The 26,255-nt window shown below is 35.6% G+C and overlaps 1 protein-coding gene across 2 annotated transcripts; it reads left to right on the top strand.

Moving 5' to 3' along the window:
* Positions 1-1,173: 1,173 nt before the first annotated feature.
* On the top strand, positions 1,174-25,952 carry RAB3IP (RAB3A interacting protein). Of its 2 annotated transcripts, XM_005419217.2 has the most exons (10): positions 1,174-1,440; positions 1,647-1,908; positions 8,711-8,806; positions 11,258-11,335; positions 11,719-11,922; positions 16,758-16,886; positions 19,092-19,204; positions 22,631-22,730; positions 22,836-22,905; positions 25,586-25,952. In XM_005419217.2, exons 1-10 carry the CDS (start codon positions 1,193-1,195, stop codon positions 25,666-25,668), a joined length of 1,383 nt encoding a protein of 460 aa, XP_005419274.1. In that variant the 5' UTR covers positions 1,174-1,192; the 3' UTR covers positions 25,669-25,952. The 2 variants fall into 2 exon arrangements, with proteins under 2 accessions (XP_005419274.1, XP_005419275.1); XM_005419218.2 differs by lacking the exon at positions 8,711-8,806 and having other exon boundaries at positions 25,586-25,951.
* Positions 25,953-26,255: the final 303 nt, after the last annotated feature.

Here is a 26,255-nt window from a genome sequence, read left to right as displayed (position 1 = left end):
TTAATTTAACTAAAACTTTACTTCATATGTAATTCTGGGATTCTGTTCTTGATGTCTTCCTGTGCGTTTTGTGAAGTAGCTAAGGAAGTGGATGTACATGTAAGGTGATGGCATCCTCTCTTCATGGTTATGACCGTTATCTTTCTAGATCTTCTTCCTGCCTTGTCTTTTCAAGTGTAGGATCCAGGCAACTTTCTCTGTAAAATACGATGTATTATTTTGTTTAGATTTTTTTTTGCACATTAGGTAACTTTTTGAGCACTTTCTCTCTTCTGTATTTATGTAACGTGGAAAAGGTGGAGTTTTTTTGCAGTGAATAATCAGTGCTAAGTGATTCCTTCACAAATTTCTTCATACTCCTTCCAACATACAGTTTTGAATTATGCAAAGATTTTTGTCATTTCTGAGAAATTGCTGGAAAGTAGGACTTGTAAAAATGATGTGTTGTACATGTTTTCTGTTGATTTTATGAAAACCATATGTAATTAAGAAATAAATGGAAAGATTGTCAGTGAAATTGCCCATTCATAGTACTTTTTACCTATGATATATTTTTGGTATACTTGTTCACAATTGTCATGTTCACTTAATCATGTGATGTATTAAATATACGCCATCATACTTCATGAGAAATCTTATTAGCAAAGTCTGTCATTTCAGTTAACTGTTAAAAGGTCAGATGTGTAATTGAGCCAAAACCACTATGGACTGTAATTTATTTAAAGGTTCACTGATTTCTGTCCTAGATTATTTCCTTCAATGAGATGAAAATTGGAAGTTCTACATTTAAAATTTTTTCTTTTCTTCACTGATTCCCAGGTCTGCCCCTCTTTCATGAATGAAATATATTTGTTTTCATATGAAACAGCTCTAGATTATATTAAGAATGACATTGTTTCATGATGTAGAGTATGTTCTTGATTTCATCATCCCATTTAGATGGGATAACAGAGTCTGCTGTTAGATCTTCTGGACTCAGCAGTACAGTGGGTGGGAAAAAACATTTTTGGTGGCTGAAGTTTGTACTTTTGCTGGAGTAGTTCACAGTTTCTATTCTATCACAAAGTATTCTGAACATATTTGAGTGAACATATTTAAGATTCAAATAGCTGTCAGATATATTTAAGTATTTCCTGTTTACTTTCTGATAATGTGATTTTCATTTAGGGATTCATATAATGAGGCTTTTATTATGGCCAGTGACCCCTTGGAAGGCTTTCATGAAGTGAACCTCGCTTCGCCTACTACACCAGATCTTCTTGGAGTAAATGAGCCAGGGACTCAGGAACAAACTACCTCACCCAGTGTAATCTACCGACCACATCCTTCTGTTGTGTCCACACCAATCCAACCCAATGCATTGAATGTTTCTGACCTTCCTACACAGCCTGTTTATTCATCTCCCAGACAACTAAATTGTGGAGAAGTATCAGGTGTCAGGTAAATGCTAAGTGTCTTTTTATTTAAATTGTTGATGTTTGTGGCATATAAACTATTTGTGTCATTAAAGATAGTTTTAATATTATTTACAATATTGCAATATTAAATTGTGTCCATAATTATATATTCAACATCACTACTGCCACTTCTAAAATACTTACTCTAAATGTATTATATAAATAAAAATTATATTGCTCTCTTTACAGCATCAATGTTACCGACACAGTACTTTGTTCTACCTCTGGACCCCAGAGTGGGTCATTCAATCATGGTAATGCCAGGAAGGAGAGCAATAACGTGGAGAGAGAGCTTTTGCAGGGTACTACAGTAGCAGATGTTGCTGAAGGAAATGAAGATATTTTTGGGTTGAGTACAGACAGTTTATCTCACTTACGGAGCCCATCTGTACTGGAAGTAAGAGAAAAGGGCTATGAGCGATTGAAAGAAGAACTTGCAAAAGCTCAGAGGGTAAGGTTTGTTGTCTTGTTTCCTCCCTCTTTTTCTCTCTTTAAAGTGTTTCTAATATTGCGGAATGATAGATAGGCCAGAAGGTGCATTTGAAGTCTGCTCATTTCTTATAGATTTATTATGATGTAATTATTTTATGTAAAATTTTCTAACTACTTTTCTAAGACAGTACTGATGTCTTAGAATTATTCTTTGATAATGTTTTTTTTTTCTAGTGCTGCTGCTGCTACTTAACCATGGAAGCTTTTGTTGCAATATCTGGTTAAACACACTCTCTTTTTGAAATGTAGGCTTTCCTTCATTCTGACATTTGAGAATAGGAGTAGTTTTCTGTCATTCTGTTTTTACTGAATAAGTATTTAGAGACACTGATTATATACCTTTCGAGTCTTCTTTCCTCTAGAGTTTAAAAGTATAGTGTGTGTCATGGAATTTATAAATGCTTTAGAAACAGAAGTGTTTCATAGGGGAATGCTTGCATAGGAAAGAAGCAGCAAAAATGCTTCTGATGTTCTTTAGAGTACTGTTACACTACACTTCAAATTAAATATGGATACCTTTGAAGACACTGTGTCTTAATTCATTAATATTTGTAAAGCGCTTTGTCTTGTTTGGATGGATGGTGCTATATAAATGCAAAACCATTATCACTTTAACATTTCTCTGTGCTTAAGTTTTTTAGTAGATTTTGTGCTATTTGTATCTCTGCCCTTTCTCCTCCTCTAGGTGACTCCATTCTTGTTTAGGTTTAAGCTCATCTTGTGTTTGAACTTGCTACCCTCTGTGTGTTACCTTATCTTGTTGGATGCAGTCATCATTACTGTCATAGCGAACCTTAACTATGCATTCAAACATTGCTTTTTCTGTTGTTGTGTTGCTGAGTAGTGGCCTCCTTTGCTAATGTGTGTGTTTGCTTAGCTTTTGGCCACTGAAAGAAAACATTAACCTGAGCTAAACTTCAGGACCTTGCATGTGAATATATAATCCTAGCAGTTAAACTTGGAACCATCGAAAATAAGAAAAAATTAGCATCCAAACTTTAGAAAAGCTCTTCTTTACAGTGTATGAAATTACAGTTTATGTACTTGAGAACCACAACTTGGATCTGCTGCTGATGGCTTGGAATGATCTAAAAATCTTATTCCAATGTATACCATTTTGTCTCTTAAAGATGGAAATGTTTCCTATTTCACTCTAAAATTGGTTAAGGCTGTTCTTAAGGAAGTGACATGAAGGCTGCTAGGACATACTTAACTGCATGTTATATGTTTTCAAGCTCTTTGTGTGGTCTTAATAGAAGCAATTCAGCACTAACTTGAGACTGTTGATGTCAGAGTTCTTGCTAATTCTCAACTCTTCCTGTGATTCTTACCAGTGTTACACTGGAGAGGTAACTTGCTTTGCTTGTCTTTCTAAACTTGCACTGTTTCAGAATTGCTTAGTCATGGCAGGGGTCTGTACAGACTCTACAACCATAAACCTCTTCCTTCCATTATACCCACGTTCTTTTTCTTCCTGCATGAGGACTACTTTTTCCTATCCCTAACTCATCTCTGGTATCTTTTCTCCAAAACTCATGGCTGTTCACATAGTGCTGTATCCTCTCTGTGATATTCATATGTAATGCAATCTTTAAACTTCTGTTTCCAAGCACACTCACTTCTGTTGATGAGAGCTCAGTTCAAGCCCTCTAGGGATGTAATGAATAGGTAGTGTCTTTGTATAACTGGTTGTCTTTTGTGTAATGGCTTTAAATTCTCTGTAATTCTCTGAGCTGTTTACTAGTGAGAAAAATGAGAATTACAATTTGCACTTGGAGCTTATTGAGCCTGGAAGCTTTACAGGCTACAGAGAGTGAACAAAGTAAATGCAAATTTGCTATTTTGCATTTTTCATTTGTTCCAAATTTCCTGCTCAAACTGTGTGCTATTGTACTATACATTAAAGATTGTTTTGAATTTGTTGCAGTTGTGATCAGAAAGGGAACTAGAAAGGAAAATGAAACTTTAAAGTTTAGGGATCCACTGATTTTTTCCCTTTGCTTAGAGTGCAACTTTTTTCTTAAAGTGCTGTCAGTTTTTTTATATTAGATAATGCATGTATGCCATCTGTTTGTTAGACATTTCAATATGTTTCCTGAATAAATTATTCAGTAATAGTAATAGAATAAGTATTTTTTTTCCTGCTTTGTGTGTGCTTTAAGACTATAGACTTCTTAAAATGAAAGATGTTGGTGGCAAGATTGTTAAAAAAAGTATTTCGAAAGTTTGTGTCTTGATGAGAGAAAAATACACTTTCTACTTCAGTCTAGATTAGTTGCAGCATCAGATCATGTCATAAGATTGGGAGGGAAGGCTGGGTCAGAGGTTAACAGCAGTGCTGAATTCTGTACTAATGGGGCATTTACAATCTTATGTTTGCCCTAAAATACTCTCTTAATTAAAATGACAGATTTTTTTCAATCTCTGAGACCATTCAGATAATTTTTTGCTTATTTTTTAACTGAAGTGGTAATTTCTGGCTATATTCTAAAAGTGAAGATGAGTGTTTGCTGTAGATCATCTGAACCCTTGTTTCACTATTCTTCTAAAGCAGCGTCAGGGAAATGGAGAAGGTGTTAAAAGACTTAGTGATTGTAATGCCTGGGACCTTATGAGCTCATGTCTCTATGCATTTGTATTTTCCATATATTTTCCATGTTTGCATTGAGTTCTGTCACTGTGGTTTTTGACTGTAGGTCAAGCACATGTAGATAGTCTCGCTAGAGTAGTGATGGTATTTTGATACATCACTATATACATTTGATACATGGTATTTGTTGGTAACACAAATATAGTGGAATCCTTGCGAGGGAATGTCTTTTGTTTTTCCTCTGACTTAACCAGCATAGTGCATGTGTTTTTGGTAGTTTACCTGTAGTTTCTGAGCTTTAGCATTTCATAGTCATGTTTTTTCTTGAATTTTTGTGTGATTTGACCCAAAACTATTTCCTTATCAAAGAAACGGATGTTTTAGCCCTCTTTGATGAGGAAAGAGCAGTCTGCCAATGGTGATGGTAACAACATGTTTGGTTTCCATGATTCCCATGATCTTTTAGAGTAAGATCTGTATAATTAGTAACAAGTAAAACCATGTTTGACTTTCTGTACTAAAATGTGAATGAATTATATTTTCCTAGTAGAGTAAAATTGATTTGTTTTCCCATGATACAGTAATTCTTGTGAAAGAGGTGATAGTAGAGAATGTACTGTAAATTTCAACATAGTTTGAGAGCCTGATTCTCAAATTAAGAATTTTCTTTCAAAGGCTTCAATTTCTGTATGCATTTTTCATCTCAGAAACAAATGGAGTGTGTCAACAAATCTCATGTCTTCAGATCTGCTGTAAAACATGATGTTTTAAAACCTTGCATGGATTAATAATAAGCAGTTTCACAATAACTACCCAGGAATTCCAGTAGGTACTATACAGTACTATTCAGCATTTTAAAATTTCTGCTGTTTTTTTATAAGTTAGAAATAAAAATGAGGGTGTGTTAGAACTGTACTGAAACATATGCTTTCAGTCTTTTCTAAAATCAATTTCCAGTTGAATTGTAAGGCCACAGGCTTGTGATGGTTAAAGGTGTCTTGGTTCTCTGAAGGTGTTCTAGCAGTTTCTGGCTGTCTTTGATGAAAGTTTCCACACCTCTTGTGCCATTGCAGTGCATTGTAGGCAGTGAAGTTTTCTCAGGCGAGTAGAAAGAAGACTACAGGAAAGCAAAATAGAAACATCTTCACCCACACCATAAGACAGTTCAATAGCTTGTGAAATTATGCTAAGTTTGAAAGGAGATTCTGGATCTTCTGTCGCATCAGAGCACTCTCTTGTGAATCTGTTTGCAAAGGACTGATTTTCATGTAGCTTTTTAAATTTGTGTGCTGAGTGAAGACCAGTCAAATAGGAGTGCATTTAATATAAATACTTCTTTGACAACTTCAGAGTTCAGCAGAATCCCACATTTGAGAATTTAGGTGATATCTATAGAAAATGTTCTTTCCTTGGTATTATGCATCTAGTTCTGACTCGGTTAAATTGCTGAGTTAGATGTAGGATGGTTTTCTTCCTAGGATGTAAAGTGTGAATTGTTTTGAAGCAGTAATTTGCAATTCTTATCTCACAGTTGTTTTTAAATACCACACCATAGTCCGAGAAGATCAAAGAGAAATAAGCAACAATATGACCCTTTGATACAGACTTTTTTTTAACTGTAAAGTTTTTTCTCTTGAAGTTAAATTTTTCTTGCCTTCTGTGTGTTTGAAGTGTGCTTTATAATAGCTCCTCATCTTCATGTAGTTACTTTTTCAGAACAGTAATGTGTAAAGGACTGCAGCATGAACGGTTAGTCTAGCACACAGGGTTGTCTTTTCTGCTTCTTTATTGGTATGGCTGGGAAGTCTCCAGTAATGCCTTTAAGTCACAGGCAGTAGTAATGTTTCTAACTGCTAAGCTTTTTGCTTTGGACACTCTTCATTTCTGCCTTGCCTAAAAAACCTGAACCTAAATTTGCTTGACAAAAATGTCTTTCATTATGCTTCTCTTGAATCATGTCATGGAAACTTGTGTAGTGTTTGATAAATCCACCTAAGCAGCCATGCATAGTAGACTGCCTGATGTTGTCTTTTTGTTGAGCAACTTTACTCATCTGCCTAAATTTTAATCAAATCTCTCCTGATCTTTCCAGTTGCAGGCAAAATGTAACTGTTTAAAGTAAGTAGTGTATCAGTAGTGGTAGGTGAACCTGGGGTTGTTTTACTTGCATTATTAGTTTGACAACTCTTGACCTGAATATTGATATAATCTGCTTTTAAGAGGTATATAGCATTGTTCTTATAAATCAGGGAAGTAAGCCAAAGGAAATGTTGATGTTTCCTCTGCATTTATAGGAAAAGTTTCAACTCTTTTTTGAGCTTTAAGCATTTTGCATCAGGAACCATATTTTATATGGAAAATACTTTAAACCAACACAAAATAATTAAATTACCCCCCCCCCCGCTTTTTTTTTTTGCCTCCTTCTTTTTCCTTTTTTTTTTTGTGTTTAGTTTTTTGTATTCATTTCTCCTTCTCATGTCTCATCTCTCATCTGTAGCTGTTTTCCTGCTACCTTTTGGGGTTTTGGTTTTTTTTTTTTTTGAGAAAGAGATAGGTCACTGTGTGCAGAGTAGTAGCTAGCAAGTAAGATTTGAATAGAATTTGAGAAATACCAAGTTTGGGAAAATCCCCATCATTTAAGTGGTACCTCTCAAAATAGTTGCAAATTGAAGCAAAAAAATCCAAATGACAAACAAACTAGACTGAAAATCAATCAAAATGTCCAAAGTTAAAACCAAATAAAAGAAGGATAGAATAATGCCTTTGGTACTAAGTGATTCTAGAAGAGTCCCTAAACTCTTGTCCAGTCTAGGACCTGAAGTCAAACAGGAGCCTTCACCTTACATAAAAGTCTATTGCCAATTTCACTGCCGAAATTGAGAGCAAGACCTAATACCAGCATGCTACAAAACAAAATGCAGTTTCCCACACAGTTGTATGCAACATTACTTCAGTCATGAAGACTTCGGAGGAAATACTGACCACCTTCCAAAAACACAAAAGAAGCTGCAATTTGGGCCTTTTTTTATGACTCTCTTGTGACTGGCCTCCCATAGTTTTCTGAAGGCAGCTATTTTTTACTGGCTTGTGGAGGTTTTCGGAGCAAATCGCTGCTAGATTGTATTTGAAATCTTTAACCTACTAGTGACAGTCTTTGGTCTTGCATTTCAGGAACGATGGCAGTGTAATACCTTTCTTGGCAGGGAGAAGTGGAAAAAGAGGAGATGGATGGGGATGAGATGGGAGCTAGGGCCAAAAAGAGTTTGAAAGGTCAGAATTGGCTACTTTTCTTTCTTTTATTTTATCTCTGCATCTTTCTCTTTCTGCAAGATCCCAGGGTTTAATGGATACAGAAGGGGAGAAGAACTTTCTTTCAAATTTCTTGTCAGCCTTTTTCTACTTCTCTGCAAAATACCCCACTTTATCCTCAGTATGAGATTGGGCATATGTCACTATTTTAGTGCCAAATCTGTGTTAAAATATTACTGCAAGAATGGGTATGGTCAGATATTCACTCAGATTTTAGTGGGGTGGACACTAAGATTTTGAATTTCATAAAGTTGCTTTAATTTCATTTATAAATCTGCATAAACAAGGGCAAGGATATAATTAAAGAACAATTTTAGAAATATTGTAAAGAGATATTTGAAAGACAGTATTTATAGTAAAATATGTTTTAAGATTTGTTTAGATTTGCAGATTGTTCTGAGCCAGTGCTTTTTTATTTTTTCAATAAATTTTTAATTTTTTTTAAAAAGGCTTACTTTAAACATATTTTAAGGAATGGGTAGATGAACTGGAGTTCTGTCTGCCCCAATAATTAATTTGATCTATATTTTATGTGAATACAGCCTTTTATACTTCCAGGGGAAAATAAAAAAGGTTTTTTTTACTTCAGAGTATTTTGGAAGTGTTGGTGTTTAGCTTAGGTATACATTAGATTGCCCTGGTATAATTCTGTACAGCAGGAAGAAACAGCTATACATGCATAGCATTTATTTAATTGTTTTTAGTGTTATGATGACTATTTTGAAAGGCTTTGTGTAGCAAAGGTTTTATGCTCCTCTGATTATTTGCTTTAATTTTTTTGTCCCCCCTCTCTTGTGGTATTAGCTTTAAAAGGCCAAATTACTACTCTAAGTCAGAATAAATAACTTTCAATTTTCCATAGGAGCTGAAGTTAAAAGATGAAGAATGTGAAAGGCTTTCTAAAGTGCGAGATCAACTTGGACAGGAATTGGAAGAACTTACAGCTAGTCTGTTTGAGGTTTGTTGGAGTCTTCCATGTGATATACTTAAGGGAAGCTGAGCCAGATGTTTTATGTAGAACCAGTATATTGTATGCTGAATTTTTCTGCCATAAGTGCATAAAAGGATTTGTGTCCTGAGGACTTGGGTGTGTGGAAGTAGAGGCTTAAGAGAAAGCAGCAGAATTTTCAATTAGATGTGAGACACCGTATTGAGCTTGTCAATCTGCCTAGACACAAAATGAAGAAAATAAGGGAAATAAATCAGCTTATTTTTTGGCATAACTATTTTGAGACAGCTTCTCTGTCTGACAACAAGGCTATCTAGATAAGAGCTAAATTTGGGGTTGCCATGGTGACTAAATAAAAAAATAACGTAGTTCCAGATGAATGGAGGTAGCAAGTACATAACTTAACCATGCTTTCATCTTCTGAATTTTGGCTCTGGCAGCATGCTACACCCACAGGCTTCAAAAGAAGCATTAGTGCTGAGTGATGCACCAGGGTGAAACCTGGTTACCAAGTGAGAAGCCTGAACTTTCAGTGGGATCTTTGCATTTGAGGAAAAGGCAGTAGTACCAGCAAAGATTGTGAGATAGTGTTACACAGAAATAAAATGCTAAATCCATAACTTGAAGTAGGATCAGTTCTCATTTTATCTTAAGAATATATATAGGAAGGCTTTGGGCCTAAATTGTGGTATCTTTAACTGTCAGAATAAATTTCATAATCCATGGATGATTTATACATTTACTAAATTTTAAGTATTGGCTTTCAGCGTATGCGTAAAGATACAACATTAGGTATGTTTTAGAAGCAGTGTTTAAGCCTATGATGTTGCATAAAAGTGCATTTGAAAATCAAATTACAAAGTACATCATGGTAGAGCAAGGTTACTTAAAATATTAAGCAATTCCTTTGTGTAAAAAAAAGAAATAGAAGAGTGGAAGGGTATTTTATAGTAGAAATACTTGTGTATGCTGGCGGGAGGAAAATGTTGGGCAGGTATTTTAACTGTGGAGGAATAAAAGGAAAATTATTTGAGACATTTTTTATTTATGACATTGCATTGCTTAGAACAGTGTGTCACTTTGTTAAAAATATGTTTGAAATACAGTTTATTAGTAATGATAGTTTGAGTTTGAATTGTCCAGACTGTTATAGGCATGTTACCCTAAGTTTTCTTTTGTGATTTCATTTCACTTAGATGCTCTAACAAGACACAGTGGTGAGGTTTATTGATTTTTTTGCCCTGGGATCTGCAGCCCTTGAATTCATGTTTAATTTTGAATCCCACTAATTTCAGCAGCCATATAAATGGATATGCTAGGGCTTATATTGTTGCATCCCAGTGGAGGATTGAGACTTGTTTTGCACAGCTGGGTGCATATATTACATTATTACTCTGTAATAGCACAGTAACATGCTTTGCTTTCAAAGATCCATCATTAAGCAGAAACTGCATGGTCAATGTTAAATGTATTTGTACACATTGTATAAATGTGTATGTTCCCATTCTTGCATGTGTCTTGTTATATGAGAAATTTACAAACCCATACTATACAGCTGTGTTGTATGCTAGTGGGAGCTAGATCTTTTGGTATGACAATGTATGAACTTTTTTGTTTTATTTATATAGTGTCCAGATGTGCTAGGCGCTTTACAGATATGAAAAGGATCCTATCCCAAGTAATTTGGTTGCTGGCTCTGATATTTCGATTTTTGTTGCCTTCAGTAAATACCACGTGAGAACAGTAATTTGATCATAGGCACAAATTGCTGGATCAGAGCCTAAACAAATACATTATACAGACAAAAGGCTTAGAGTTATGAGGTAAAAGGACATTGGAAAAACCCTCAGTCCTTTTATGCTTTATTGGCTTAGCCTTGTTTCTTTACTTGGATTGTTTTATTAGTGCTTTTTCCATTCTACTTTAAAAATATTTATTAAATAATGAAGTGTTTTTATGCTGTTGTTTTGTCTGTTTTATTGATGGCAAGAATTTAGACTTCATAGTTGTTTGACTGGTTCCTTCATGCCGAAATTTACAGTTGTCTGAAACTGGTTATTCTGGCTAACAAGGGAGAAGTTCTTTTGAATGTGCTACTGTCCCTATGTTGCTTTTATTGCTACTGGTTGAGTCTTTCTCTTGGGGGTCAAGGAACTTGTCAGCCACCGGAGCGTGACTGGAGCCTGGTGTTCATGACAGGTATTGTTCCTGCTGGAGTGGGGTAGGTGGAGTTGCTGAATTTCTGAATTTGGGCTCATGACCAAGGAGAACCTTAGTTGGCCAATGATGAATCAAAAATCATAGATTTGTTGGGATTTTTTTTAATGTAGCTATTTCATTTCAGACTATTGCAATCTTAATAGTCACAGGTAGTCTTCATGAAGCAAAAGTATGTCATTAGTTGTTGGATTTTTCATAAATTTGTGTGAAGCATTTACACTAACCAAACATCTTTTATAGGAAGCACACAAAATGGTTAAAGAAGCAAATGTCAAACAAGCTGCAGCAGAAAAACAGTTAAAAGAAGCACAAGGAAAGGTGAGTTTTTTCCCATTTGTTTGCTTTGTATTTTCACATGGTTTTAAGTCTGAAGTGTGAATCATAAAGCTATAGGTAGAGGATTACCTGTATACATTTTTAGAATATATATTCATATGCTCAATTGTTTTGTGTTGCTTGACATACTCTTAGTGAACACCCACGGACACGGTGTTTTAGTGTCATGTCAGCCAGCAAGGTGCATAGGAAGCCAGTGCTACTACAGTATGCAATTGCCTGGGCATCTGTGTTTTAGTACTGTTGGAAGATGAAGTTCTAATTTGCAACGAGATACCTGGAGATGTTTTTAATTGATTTAATGTATTTATAAACGAATATATATTTTGTTTGTTAATGACTTTATTCCCCCCTGCCCTGTGAAGATTGATGTGCTCCAGGCTGAAGTAGCAGCATTGAAAACACTAGTACTGTCTACTTCACCAACATCTCCAACTAAGGAATTCCAGTCTGGTGGAAGAACTCCTTTTAAGAAAGGCCATGCAAGAAACAAGAGTACAAGCAGTGCTATGGGTGGCAGTCATCAGGACCTTACCATGATGCAGCCAATTGTAAAAGACTGTAAAGAGGTATGGTACAAGGATCTTTCTCTTTTTGGTGATAAACTGGCTTTATTGTTTTGTTTTACTCACAATAAATAGAATATGTCTTAAATCTTCATTTAATGCTTAAATCTTCATTTAATATCTCTATTTTTTCATTTAATATCTCTATATTTTTCATTAATGAAGGAACTTTCCTTACATACCAATAGGTGGTGATTTTTCCAAGTCTTATTTACCTTTAAATCATTAAGGGAAGATAAGATTTCGAAGATTGAAATTGCATGTGGTGATTAAAAAAACCCTAAACAATAAGCCAAACAGTATAACTAAATGATAGGTCCTGGTGGCCTTTTCATGAAATCCATCACTGAAAGTTCATAAACTTTCATAAGCATTGTATAAACTGACATAGAAAAGAGGAAGAGTCATTTTATAGATCAGTAGTGGGTGAAGGAGGCCAGGGGAAAGATGAAATTAGTAATTTATTAGAGAACAGGCGCTAAGTCACTGGAATCCTGAGCCCTATCTGTTTTTTTGCGTGTTTTTTTTTTTTGTGTGGGATGGGTTTTTTGTTTGGTTGGGTTTTTTTGCTTGGTTTGTTTGCTTGTTTTTTGCATCTACTCATGTCACTGAAATTAGGGAAATAATGTGGCAAGGGGTTGGTACTTGAGCCCTTAGAATGGTAGTAACAAAAATTGACCAGAGTGTGGAGAAGGAGCTTATTTTACTGGGTCGTTAGTAAAACAGCAGATAAAATCCAAAAATCAGTAAATGAGAAATGAGGCATTTAGGAGAAAAGTGGAAATAGCAAGATTGCTCTTGGAAAAGAAAGCTCTTGGAAAGAGCTACATTGTGCTGGAAAAAAACCTGGTGTCCTTGTTGATCATTATCTGAAAACCCCATCTCAGTGTTCAGTGATGATCAAAGACCTACAGAGACTTAGGAGTTCTTAGGAAAGGAATAAATAACAAAAGTGGTATTGTACTGCTCTATAAAAATGTAGTAAGCGTGTGTCTGTACATGATATATTTATCATGAATATGATATGCTATATATCTATGATATATATCCTATATCTGTATAGCTATGATATCTTCATCCCAGAAAGGGCACTGAAAATAGCTCAAAGTGTAACATAGATGGTCAAACCTGATTGAAAGATTTCTGTGTAGAGATACTTGAGGTAGAAGAAAAACCTCTGCAGTCTCAGGTGATGTGGAGAAGATGAATGATGAGCAATTATTAATGAATTAATGAAAACTCTGGAAGCTAAAAGGAAAATAATTTATAGTCAGTACATAATGAAACATTGTCATAGGAAGCAAGATTAAAAATACGTTCAAAATAAAGTCATGGAAAATCACAATAAAAACTCTCTCAAGATATATAGAAGATAGATATGACATTTGGCTTAGAAAGCTTCTTTAGCTACAGACTGCTAGAAGTTTTGAGGCTGTAGAAGAATACGCATCACTATCCTTCCCCTCAGATGTCTCTTCAGCCAGCTCTGTGGCTGCTGGCTATCGTCAGAAGGGTAATATGCTGACTGGATCTTTATGCTTCATTTCACAGTCATCATTAATTGCATTTGTAATGGGCACCATTTTATAAACCCAGAAATTAAGGCATCTTCCAGTTGATGGTTCATACTAAAAAAAAAAATCAGATTATTTACAACCTACTTGCCCACTTTCAGTGGTATCAAGGATTTTTCCTTACTAAAACTGAATCCTTGTTGCCCTTCAGAAAAAGGGAGAACTGAATGGAATCTAATTACTTTGTAAGCATCACACCGAGTTCATGACTCAATGAAATTTTTAAGTGTTGGGCAAGGGCAAGAGACCAGAGAAATCTGTTTTGCCTCAGTTTCTCATGGAGAGAAGGTGATGATTCTGGTGGACATGCTGCAGAAGAACCTGCCTGCCTGCCACTTTTCTTTAGTTAATTCACCTTTTTGTTGGCTGTGTAAGGAGACACTTCAAGGCTGCCTAAGGCTGCTCAAATTGGTGACTTTTTCTACCAGTGACGGCCCAGGGAATCAGTAAGAAGCACATTGGTTTTCCACCTACTGGGACTTGAGTATTTCTATTTCTCTTCTGATTGAGACTATTTAATGGAATGTAGAATGGGGTGAAAAAAGCAAGAATACCTTTGGCATGTTAGCTAGGACATTGTTTTAAGCAGGGGATACAGGCCTTCCCAGCGGTTCCTGTTATCTAGTGCTTTGGCATTTTGTTTACTGGCTTTATTTGTAGCTGCTCTAAGGTAAATTTTTTGCCTTTCTTGGAGCTTGGGTCTGGAACCCTAGTTCAGTCCCCTTCTTGCTTGTTCATGCCACTGAGTTGTTACTTTTTGGATCTTATTCTTCTGATCCTGAGCAAGTTGACTTCTAAGGGGGGTCAAGAGTACCCTTGCTCAGGGCTTTGTATTGGCCCTTAGCCAATAGATTGGGACCCTTTTGCAGAGTCTACCACCTAGAGCTTTGTGTTGTGGGATGGAGCTGGGTGTGAATATGGTCAGCTCTCAGATTTCTTTGTGGAATGTAGACAGAGTCACGAGTGTATGGCTGTCCACCCTAAATTGCAGTGGGGCTAGAAAGCTGCCAACATCCCAGAGAAATATTTCCTAGTATGTGGTAGTAAGCTCTAGGATAAATAGACATGTCTAATGAATTTCAGTATTAAAAAGATTGAGAATAGCTGCCCTGATCTCATGCAGACAGGTATCGTTTCCTCACCAGAAATGTTGATAAATGCATCACTGTTGTTCAAAGAGCTGAGATATTTTGCTGATGTCATATTTACTGTAATGAAAACATAAAAAATTTAACTGGAATTGTTATTACATTTGACTGCGTATTTAATTTCAGGTAATCAAAACTGAGATCTAGTGAAAGCATATGTAAAGGCAGGGAGGAGATACACACGTATCACACATTGTAGCTTGAAAATGAAGATCATCAAGCTATGGTCACTGAACTATTTTTGTCAAGGCAGCTTCTTTATAAACTCTCAGTTTAGGTAAAATTGAGTAAATATAGAAAATAACCGAGTTGATAAGAAATGCATCTTAATTTTTAGAATTCTAGAGTACAAGTAAAAAATGGATGTTTTTCTGCTGGTATCTCTTGATTGTATTAATTTTAAAGCCAGACCTGAGATGGGTTTATGGGAAGTGTTCCTTTGGGGAGCAAGTTACAGCTATTGAATTGCACTTGTACAATGAAGTTGGTGGCTTAGCAGCCAGAACACTTATGGATTAGCTTAATTAAGATAGTTGTTCCTGATTGTACCTGAGCATAATGCAAGTGGCTCTAATGAAAAACAAAATTTCCAGTCTAATTTCTGTAAGTTATTTTTCAAGGAAAAAAAGAAGAAAAGAAAAAGAAAAAAGTTTAACCAAAAACCCCTGAAAATGATGAAAAGAACTCCCCAAAGCATATGTGTTAGAGAATGGCAAAGTACTGAGAGCTCAGAAGGGGTGATGCATGGGGAATGAAAAAGAGACAGAGATTGGTTCAAAGCAGCACACTGTTCTTTTAAATAGGATTAAAAATCAACTTTTAGTATGTGCTATTTCTCCATTTCATTATCTTATCTGTCTTTTCTTTAACTGTACAAAATTTTAAATTCACATCCTGGCTTGTCTTTCTCCTGCAGTGTACATCCTTTCAATAGTTTTAGTTTTAGGAGTATAGCCTACTGTAGTTCAGCAGACTGAAGGTGCTGAAGCAGAATGTCAGAGCCAGTCTGAGGATGGTGCTGCATGTTCCTTTGGGACTGGAGTTAGTTTTATATGTTGGATTAGGAGCATGTGTCAGAAGCACTCACCCCCACTCTGCTTGGAGCCCATGAAAGGTCTTTTCCCAAGTAACCCTAAAGCAGATGGTGTGCTCTGGGAGCACCTCAGTGTGCTCTAGCTGTTAGTGGGTAGCAGACCTGTGAGACAGACTGCCCCATAATGCAAATAGATTTTTAGTAACAACCTAGTACCCATCTCTGGACCACCACACTGGGTAGGTGTCATCCTGCTGCTAACTGATCTCAGCCTGGAGATGACAAAACAAGGTGTTTTCAAAGCAGGTACAATTATCTTTTCCTAACACAGAATACAGTTCTTCTGAGCATGATTTAAGCGGTAATTTTAGCATTTCCTCTTTGCCTAGAGGAGCTGTTGGGGGAGCAGGCTCATAAATCATTTCCAGCAACCATCATTGCCTTTCTGTTGTAGAGAGGTGTAGGAGAGAGTTTTAGCATAAAGAGGAAAAATGAAGAATATCAGTGTACTTTTAACTGAGTTGTACATTGACTTCTTGTTTTCTTAGGATATTCAGTGTGTTAGTCTGTTTTCTTTTAGTGGTTGGATAGCAGCAAATTGGAGTCAGAAGCAGCATGAACATGTAAGATGTCTAGGATTGCAGTTGTTTTCTTTGAATTTCTCTGCTGTTCTTAACTTACATAAATGGAGGTGAACTAAAGTAAGGAAGATGCATGAAGATGGAAACTGTTTTCTGGCTCTGCCTAAGTATTTCAAAGCTATCTGTAAGCTTAGGAAATGGAGGAAAGGTCATTAGCTTGTAGTTGTAGTGTGGAGTGGTAACCAGTAAATGCATTATCTCTGTATTGAAAATCGTATGTTTTGATTTGCTTGAATTTACAGGCTTAGGAAAGTGGATTTAAGAAGGTATTCATAGCTGAACCATGATAGCATTCTTTCAATTTACACATTACATTCTTTCAATTTTTACATTACAATGGAAAGCATTTTGATGCTTATTATTTACCTGTGGATGTTTGCAAATGATAGACACTAGTGTGATAATTATGTTACTAAAATATGTGAATTTTTGTGTGTTCTAGGCTGACCTGTCTCTGTACAATGACTTCAGGTCTTGGAAGGATGAGCCTACTATGGACAGAACATGTCCTTTCTTGGACAAAATTTATCGGGAAGATATTTTTCCATGTTTAACTTTCTCCAAAAGTGAGGTAATGGAAATGGTCAAAATGTGCTCACTAATATCTTCCCCTTAAATATGTTACATGGAGCCAAAAGACTACTATATTGTTTTCAATATGAAGTTTAACCATTTTTGTTTCATTGGTCTTTGGCAATTTACAGTGAAGTCCTAAAGTTTGACCACTTTTTTCTTCATTATTCTATTCCATTTATGCTCTTTCAGATATGGCCTTTTTATGTCTACTTCTTCAAATGTTATACCTGTCTGCTAGAATCTGATCATTGTTGGAATGGATGGAAGTTTTCTTCCTGATACTCCAAATAGAGTGTACAAATCATATTCTGTGTCTGGTTTATATAGAGGGCAGTAGAGACAAAGATATTAAATTTTGTGGACTGATTTTCTCTCATATCAGTCAAAGCAGACTGCTAGCGTAGTCTGGGCCTTTTCTTGAAGAGAGGTTTGAGTTACAAGAATTAGGCTTCAGGATTTAAGATTCAACAGGGTAAGTTGGTAAATATGGTTTTAGAGGAATCAAATTAGGAGGCTTTTTTCCTTGTGTTATTCCCACACACTCTCCCATACAGAGGGGGGAATAACCTGTCCTGGGAATAACATGGAACTGATTACATATCCAATTGCTTTTCTTAGTTTTTGTCCTTAAGCACCATTTCTAGGCTGTACTTGTAGTATCCATCAGTGGGGAAAAGGGAGCATATTCTTAGATCTTTATTAAAATCAGAACAAGAAATTTTGAAGTCCTAAGTATTGATATTCTTTCCCAATAAAATTAAACACCTTACATAGAAAACCCTACATTTTCTTCATAATGTTCATGTGTTGTTTTCAGGAAGTGTTATGTTCTTTTCCCATGCTTTTCATCTACTGTTACTTGCTGGCCGTAAGCACCTGCAGTCTTTTAGTCAATTGTATACCAGTTTGTTGTGGTTGGTGTACAGCATCATATGAACCTCTCCCACTAAAAATTTACTTGGTTACTATGGGAATTAAATTGCTTCTGCAGTATATGTAAGTAGGCCATCCTGTTGTCTTTTGCAGCAACTTAATTTTGGAATGTGTTCTTCATTGGTAATATAAGTACTGTAGATTTGTATTGCCTTTTAAGGAAACAATGAGGCTTCTAGCGCTCGTCAGTTACACCATTTATTGTTTCCAAATGCTGTGTGTAGTGACCAGCTTCTGTTTTACTTGGCTATGGATGCTAGTGTGCAGTTAAACCAAGCAATAAATTACACATGTATTGTGTTTTTGAATAATTGAAAATGCAGCTATGTGAATGGTTGAAGTATTACGTTAACTCTCAGTAGCCTCTTATGTGTATGTGTAGTGTTCTGCTTTTGGCAGAAAGAGTATTTCGTATGAACTACTTTAATAGTACCATTCTGGTCTTAAAATAATTAAAGTACAATAGAAAAAATACCTTTATTACTTAGTAGGAAAGAACCTTGGCACAAAATTATTTCATTAGTAATGTAAGTTGCACCTTTTTTTAAATCAAGTAATGGCTATTACTTGGAACAGTGGTCTTGGACAAATGTTCAGTCCAATCAAGCAAAATGGTCACATTTCCAGTGTCTTATGATTGTTTATAAGGAGTGAACATAAAGAAACCTGAGCAAAGTTGCCCTTTAAGTATGCTAGTGTTTGAAAGTTGCAACTGGCTTTTCTATATATTGTTCAGTCTTGTTTGAACACTTTGCTAGAACTATCTTTAGCTGAAAACACTGACATAACATTTACTTGTTTAATTTAAGATAAAGATGTATGGAGTATAATTTTGTGTTTTTCATAGAACACAATAAAATCAGACCAATTTTTTAAAATAAAGTTTATGTGATATTCAGTCTCTGACAAGAGCATAGCATATATAAATACATGTGCTATTTGGGTGTATGAGGAAAGGCTGAAAATACAGTTAGTGTTTTAAACATGCTTCACTACATTCCTGGCTGTAAAGGAAGTTAGGTTGCCTCAGGGAAGGCAGGGTTATTTGTAGGGCAGAATTTAAACAGGAGCCTGGAAATGGGACCTCTTGGTCATGCTAAAAGTGAAATCTTATTTGTAATAGAATTTTTGTTTGATGGGTTGATTTTTTTTTTCCTTCCCCCCCCCTCCCGTGTTCTTAACTTTCCAGAATAAGAAATGTGTCACTGCTTTGAGGCAGTGGATGAAGCAGAGCTGTTTTTAACTGCTTTCTAAATTTCTCTTGCAGTTGGCCTCAGCTGTTCTGGAAGCTGTTGAAAACAACACTCTGAGCATTGAACCTGTTGGCTTGCAACCTGTTCGATTTGTGAAAGCTTCTGCAGTTGAATGTGGGGGACCAAAGTATGTTGAGCTGACACAGGGGGATACTCTTGACTCATTTGAGTTCTCTTGGCTTGAGAAAACTGCTATTAACTGATTACCTCAGTCAAATTTGTGTATCTTAAATTTAATTCCCTTAAAATCTAGGACTTTGTTGTTACAAATTTTGTGGGAAAGTAAGCAACTAATAAATGAAACTTTAAAAAAATCCCCTAATATAGAACAAACCTTACCATTTGGGGAGAGCTTGACTTTTGCTTGTTTTGATGCATTGACCCTGAAAGTAACATTGACCTCTTTGGAGAAGAGCATTCTGATACTTAAACCAGATGGTTTTGAACTGGGGGCTCTCAGCTGGAAAGCATCATGAAAGAAATTGGTATTGAAATAGTACAGACTGGGTTTATGACATCTGGAGTACTTGTGGCATAAAAAATTCAGGACACACGTAGGACACTAACAAAGGACATAGGTAGGACACTAACAAAGCTGAAATATTTGAGAAATATAGAGAGAGTTGATCCTCTGAATTTGAGCAGGAGGAATGTAAGTGGGAATGAAGATGAATGAGAGTTGGAATCTAAAGTAGGAAGTATGCTTGAATGACAGGAAGGAAGGTTATTTTAGAAAGTCTGGAATGGTCCTTGAGAAATGTGAAGCAAGACTTGTTTTCAGGTACTGATACAAACATTGAAATTGGGTAGGAGGAACTTGCCTGAGGCACTGAGGCTTTGATTATGTGGAAGGAAAGGGGATTGTAGGATGCCTTAGTGGATGTTGGAGTAAGAAAGCAAGGTCAGTCTGGATATTAATCTGAAGCCTTTCAAATCTTGAGAATGACTCGACCTTTCTGTTGGAAGCATTTTGGACAAGTTGACAATTTACTCTCTAATATTTGATTTAAGAGAGCTCAATTTTACGGTAGAAAACTTTCATAAAAATGTTTTCATCTGACTCTAAGATTTTTTTTCTTTCTTATTGCCACTGCTTTTTAATAATTTTTCCTCTTTTGAGTGGAAGAGAAATTACTACTGACACATCTCAAAAATCTTTATTTTCTCTTTAAAGAAACTGTATAAAATTAAAAGTGGTTTTGTGTGTTTTATGACTTAGTCTTTGATCCCTTCTAGCCTGCAAAGTTCAAGCATTCAAATTTTTTTCAACTTCTTCCTGTCACTAGAACAAACTCTTTGACCTGTAGCAGCCTCTCATCAAAAGGGCCCACACCAGTGATGGAGCTACTCAAGGAGTAGGGAATTCCTGTCCAAGATCTGCCACTGTAATCTGTGTTCCATGAAAGCAGTCGAGAATCTGGACAGTCAGAAACCACTGAAACAAATCATGTATCATCAAAAAACAACTGTCAAATGGATTTGAAGTCATTGTGGTTCAAGCGACTTTGCTACATCTTTATGTGATGAAATACTTAACCCAGACAGGAGACTCAACTGCATTATTCAGAAATTTCTGGAGATTTTTAGCTTGTTTTCTCCAGTGTAGGATAACTTTTAAATCAGAACTTAGAAAACCCTTACATATTTGGCAAGATGGAGATTCATGTTTTGGGATGACAGTGCACAAGTTGTAATTTATTTATTTTAGACATACCAAAAGGTCAGGCAAATTCTTTTCTCTCTTTTCCAACTCTTCTGTACCAACAAAAACTTCTGTGCTGCTGCTTGTAGATAAGTAATAGGTAAGGAATTAAGTATTTAAGTGTAATTTGACAGCAGTTGTGCTTTGCCTTATGTATTATTACTGACACTGAACGGGAAACAGGTGTTGCAGTTTTCACTGAATCAGCATAGCAGTTTCATGTTTTTATTTTTATATGGTGCAAAATGCTTTTTTTATTGAAACTATTGGCTTAAATGGGTGACTTAATATAGACAAACTGAAAATAAACAATAACAAAAGCTAGAGTAATGTTTTTAAAGAAGTCATTTTGTTGTACCTGTGCATTTTGTTGTACGTTTGTGTGGAGTTAAAAAGATGCATAAAATAGTGAGTAACAGCCCAAATAGCATAGTGAGGAGTGGAGGACAGAAAGCTGTGATAGTAGTGCAGAAAGGTTCTGAATATACAGAAGTTACTGAATGGTGGTAACTGTGATGGTGTGTAGGGAGTGCTGCCTTAACAAAAGGCAGCTGGGTTTCCCCAGAAGGTTCACATAATTGTCCCCAAGGGGAACAAAGGGCTGAGCTGTGTGTGCTGTACAGCACAGAACTGAGTCACCAGCAGGAGCCCTCAGCTTCAACTGGTCTGATGGAAGACAACACAGAGAAGGCAATTATGTAACTAGAAAAAAAAAGAAGTTTTATTTTCCGAGCACTGAATGTTTGTCTTCTGACAAAAGCTAGACTGAAATTGTGATCCAGCTTGCTTCAGCTACTTTAGGATTTCTTGTATCAATGAATTGCTGTCAGTCCTCATAAATTGCTATGGAAAATTGTATACCCACTTTTATTTTCTCCTGTTTTACATGGTTCTGTGGACCAGCTGCAGGCAATTTAAAAGGGCCTATGAGCCACTGTTCAGAACCACAGAAGCTTAGTAATTTTTGTTTCACTTTTGAAAGGCAGCTTGTTCTTAGACTCCCCAGTTTCATGAGGTAGAAATGAGAGAAAGAAGACCCAGCAGCTTTTAAAATTAATGAAACAGTGGTTGCCATGACAACCCAATTCATCTGAGAGGCTGTAATACAGACATTCAGAATAAATCAAATTCTTCTCATCTTTAAAAATTCATTGATTTCCTAACTTGTTTTTTTTTTTTTGGGAGCAGTTTGTGGTGACTGATGACCTTTCCTGAATACTGCATAGTTGCAATACACCAGAAGTAAATTTGATTATTTTACTCTCACTTTTTGTAATGGTAACAGAAAGAATTACTGCCAGACAGCCCATTTTCCTTTGTCCCAGAAGATTTTATACTCTGAATGTAAAATATGATTTTGATTTGGGCATAAATGCAAAACTGGATTTAAAATGCATCTCAGAGAATTGACTGCTCTTCTGTGAGGCTGACTTTTTTTTTTAGGATGAAATACAATATCAAGCGTAACTTTAAAAAAATCTGTTCAAATTTGGCATCAACTGATACTTTTAAAAATGTTTATTTGACATATCAAGAGTTAATTAAAGAAATCCCACTGTGCCATCGTTGTCAAGTGAATTTAAATTTGTGAATATGGAAGTGCATTCCCAGAGCTGAAGAAAGTTTTAGAATTCAGAAAAAGCATAACACACCAGTATTGAAGTGAAATTAGGCCTTGTGGAACTAAAATAATTGACAACATAATGTAATAATTGCAGCTTGTAAAATGAAGTAGAGACTCATCTATCTGTGCCAATATGAAGCAGTTACATTAACACCATAAACACATGCATGTGTTTAGACATTAATGTCAGATTGGTTTATTGAATCATGTGACCTTTATATTTGTAGGAAATGTGCTCTCAGTGGACAAAGTAAGTCATGCAAGCATAGAATCAAATTAGGAGATTCAAGCAGCTATTACTACATTTCTCCTTTCTGTCGTTACAGGGTAAGTAGATTTACTATTATTTAATTTTGTGTAGTAGTAATTTAACTATTTTTTCCGTGCCTCTATACAAAATTACATTAACCACCATTATTTTTATGAGTTTAGATCACTTCTGTGTGTAACTTCTTTACATATATTCGATACATCCAGCAAGGACTGTTGAAGCAGCAAGATGGTGAGTATAAAAGATTGTATTTCACCTACATAAAGGGACATATACATAGTGCCTGTTCCTAAAAGTTTCTCTCTGTGCAACAAAATTGCTATCTGTGACCTGACATTACAGGTTATCAGTTAGTCATTGTTGTAATTTTGAGAATATGTTGATATTTCACTCTCCAATAAAGTTATTTTTTAAAACAACAAATTATAATGCATTGATTTTCAGTTCATTTAAAAACCCCTTATACAGTAAGAAATGTTAAAACAAAATCTAACTAGGGGAGTTAGTCACAGTTTTTCCACACAGTGGTCAAAAATCAAATCTCTGTCGCAGAATGTGGAGGTATTTTGGATGCAAAAAACTTCAGTTTGGTTTGATCTGGACCAGTTTTTCTTTAGCTTGGCGTTTTGGTATGTCTTCTGGTTTTGTGCAGTGGCAGTTGAGACAGCTGTTCTTGTCAGACTGCTTTTTCAGGGGGAACTGGCAAGAAAGACAATATTTTGGGTAAAATTGCAAAATGTAAACAGGTAATTTTTTATATATACAGAAAACCTGTAATGATTCATCTGAGTGCAGCTGAGAAATGAGATCATTGGAGTGGCATGGCCAAATCTTGATTAGGGCTCTGCTTATAAATGTAAGGCTTGATCACCCTCCACCCCAAAAGAGAAATGTGCTTTTTGCTGCCATTGCTTCAGGCTGTGGCTTGGGGGGGTTCCCTACCTTTGTCACCCAGTTGCTTTGGTCATGTCAAAATATTACATCCAACAATTGCCTATTTAAACTGTTTCTGCACAGTAATTCATAAATTTGCTTAGCTGGACTATGTGGTTCTAATATGTCCATATAAAAGAAGGTGTTTGTGAAAACATATTCACAGTACACCTAGTTACTTGATTCTGGAATTTAAAAATATATTGCATGTTGGAGGCATAGCTTTGTCTTCATTTTCCAGACCATTTTACCTGTTTATCACTATAAAAGGAAAAGATTATTTGGCTGTGTTTAAACTGCACACAGTTGATTTAGCTGTCCAGGTCAAAGAATATTGCCAAACAGCTTTCAGTCCAAATTTTTTTGAAACAGGTTATATCACTCAGGCTTCCAGAAACACTAAGCACAGATAGTGGGAAAAGTGTCATTAGCGCCATGTCAATAGTAAATTAAAATATTTGCTTTCACTGTGAAAATGTAATTTTTTTTTTTAGTTCAGTTGCATTTTTGAAAGTAAAGTAAACCAGTTAATATTGTAATATTTATGGATGTCTGTGCATTTCATTATTCCAGTTTTCAAGTCTCTGTGGATTTGCTCCATCAAGAATTTGGCTAGAATTAGCCCTGCTTTGCTACCTCACCTATAGTCATCTCTTCCTGATGTTTCCAAATTTCAAGAGCTCAGGATTTTAGCTACACCCAAATATTTCTAACCTGAAGTACTCCTGAGGTGATAGATAGACTTAATTACAAAAAATAATGCTGTTAATCTTCAATGTTAAAGGGTCATGGAATTCACCGAAAATTCAGCTATTTACTATACTTAATTATGTTTAATAAAACCTTCAGATGGTGGTAATTTTTGCTGATTTACTAGCTTCACTGAAGATCTTGAAAATGTGTTATTTAAGTTTTAATATGGTTTGTAGTCCAAAGGCTTTTACTTTGACTGAAAGGACTTGTGAAGCTTCAACTAAAAATTATTTACTTTGCTATCAAGATAAAAAAAAACTTAATTAATGGGCTTTTTTACATCATATAATGAAATATTTTCAGCATTATAAGAGTGATTTATTTTTCCCAAGAAGTTTTCTAAAAAAAAGTTTGGTGTTTCAGCTCAGTTGTCGTCTTTACTACTAGAACATAGAATTTGCATTTCTAGATTTATGTAAGGATTTCAACAATACATTCACAAGAATGTAGGCACTCATCATAATTGTCTGTATAAGGTGCTGCATGCATTTCTACTAATGCACCATATAATTTTTAAGACAGGTCACTGACACAAAAGTGTTTTTGAACTGTGGTAGGGAAGACCTTGTGCTTGTTGTTCAGGTTAATGATATTTGTAGACATTCTACTTCAGGATCTTGACTGCATGGAAATTTTGTCTTGAATAATTATATACCCCATGATTTTGATTTGTATTGCTATGACGTCCAGAAGCTTAAGCTATGCATTAGGCTTATCACATTTAGAAAGATAGAGATGAAATAAGAAAAAAAGGTCTTTGCTACCCAATTTATTGTTGCTAGTAGACTAGTGTAGGAAAAAAGGGAGCAAGAAGGATTATAAAAGGCAAAATTGCAGATTCTTTGGTGAAGCAATTCTTATTCAACAAGCTCTACTTTTTTCTTTTTGTAGTAATTTAGTTTCACAGAAAATGAGTCAAGGGGCAGGGAAGCTTAAATAAGAAACTGCAATTAATTGAAGCTGACAAGAATACTGATATAGTTCTGCTCTCCATTTTAAAGATAACTAAAATCTGAGGAATTTTTCATAGGACTCTCATTTAGAATGTTTAGGATATGTGCTTGAACAAATTTTGTACAATTAGCCTTTACACATACTAACTCTGGTTTTACCAGATGTTTGTTATGAAGTTCCCCTAAACTTATGTAGAGTAAGGCAGCCTGAATACATCAGTTGGAATAAAATGTGAATTTGGTATATTTAATGATATTTCTGTCTTTTTTAGTGGATCAGATGTTCTGGGAAGTTATGCAGCTGAGACGAGAGATGTCACTAGCAAAACTTGGCTACTACAAGGAGGAGCTCTAAAACTTTTTACTCTTGCGCGTGCATGAACTTCATTGAATATACATAACTAAAATTGCTGAACCTCTTTTTGTCTCTTGATATTTATTTCCACAAAGTGGGTCCAAGATCTTTCTCCATTTGCAGACGGCACTAAGAAGTACTGTGATTGTTTTAAACTGACCTATGCTGTATATGCGTATATATAATACTTAGTTGAACAAATGTGGTAAGCACTTGCAGGTGTATTAGTGATTGTAATTTACATTTAAAAACAAACCTTCTGATTAAAGTGTTAATCTGAAGCAGTCTCTTGTCTTCTGTTCTTTGTGATGCAGAACGTGAACCTCCCCAGTAGGACATTCCAAAATACAAAACTGGTTTTATTAAGAGCAAATAAATGCCTAGTGTTTAGGTACACTTATGTAGCTTTCTATACATGTACGCCAGTACAGTTAACAGACAGCTGGGAGAACTTGGAATTGTTTGAAGTGCTGCTTTCCTATACTTGTAATTTTTAAAAATATGTATATAGGAAGAGAAACACATATAGTGAAGAGTCACAGCACAATGAACCTGAGTGTCTTCTCTTTAAGGAAGGATGCTTTTCA

The sequence above is a fragment of the Geospiza fortis genome, unplaced genomic scaffold, assembly GCF_000277835.1.
Source record: "Geospiza fortis unplaced genomic scaffold, GeoFor_1.0 scaffold166, whole genome shotgun sequence".
Classification (NCBI taxonomy): Eukaryota; Metazoa; Chordata; class Aves; order Passeriformes; family Thraupidae; genus Geospiza; species Geospiza fortis.
Note: the sequence above shows the minus strand (reverse complement) of the source record. Positions and strands in the feature narration are given on the sequence as shown.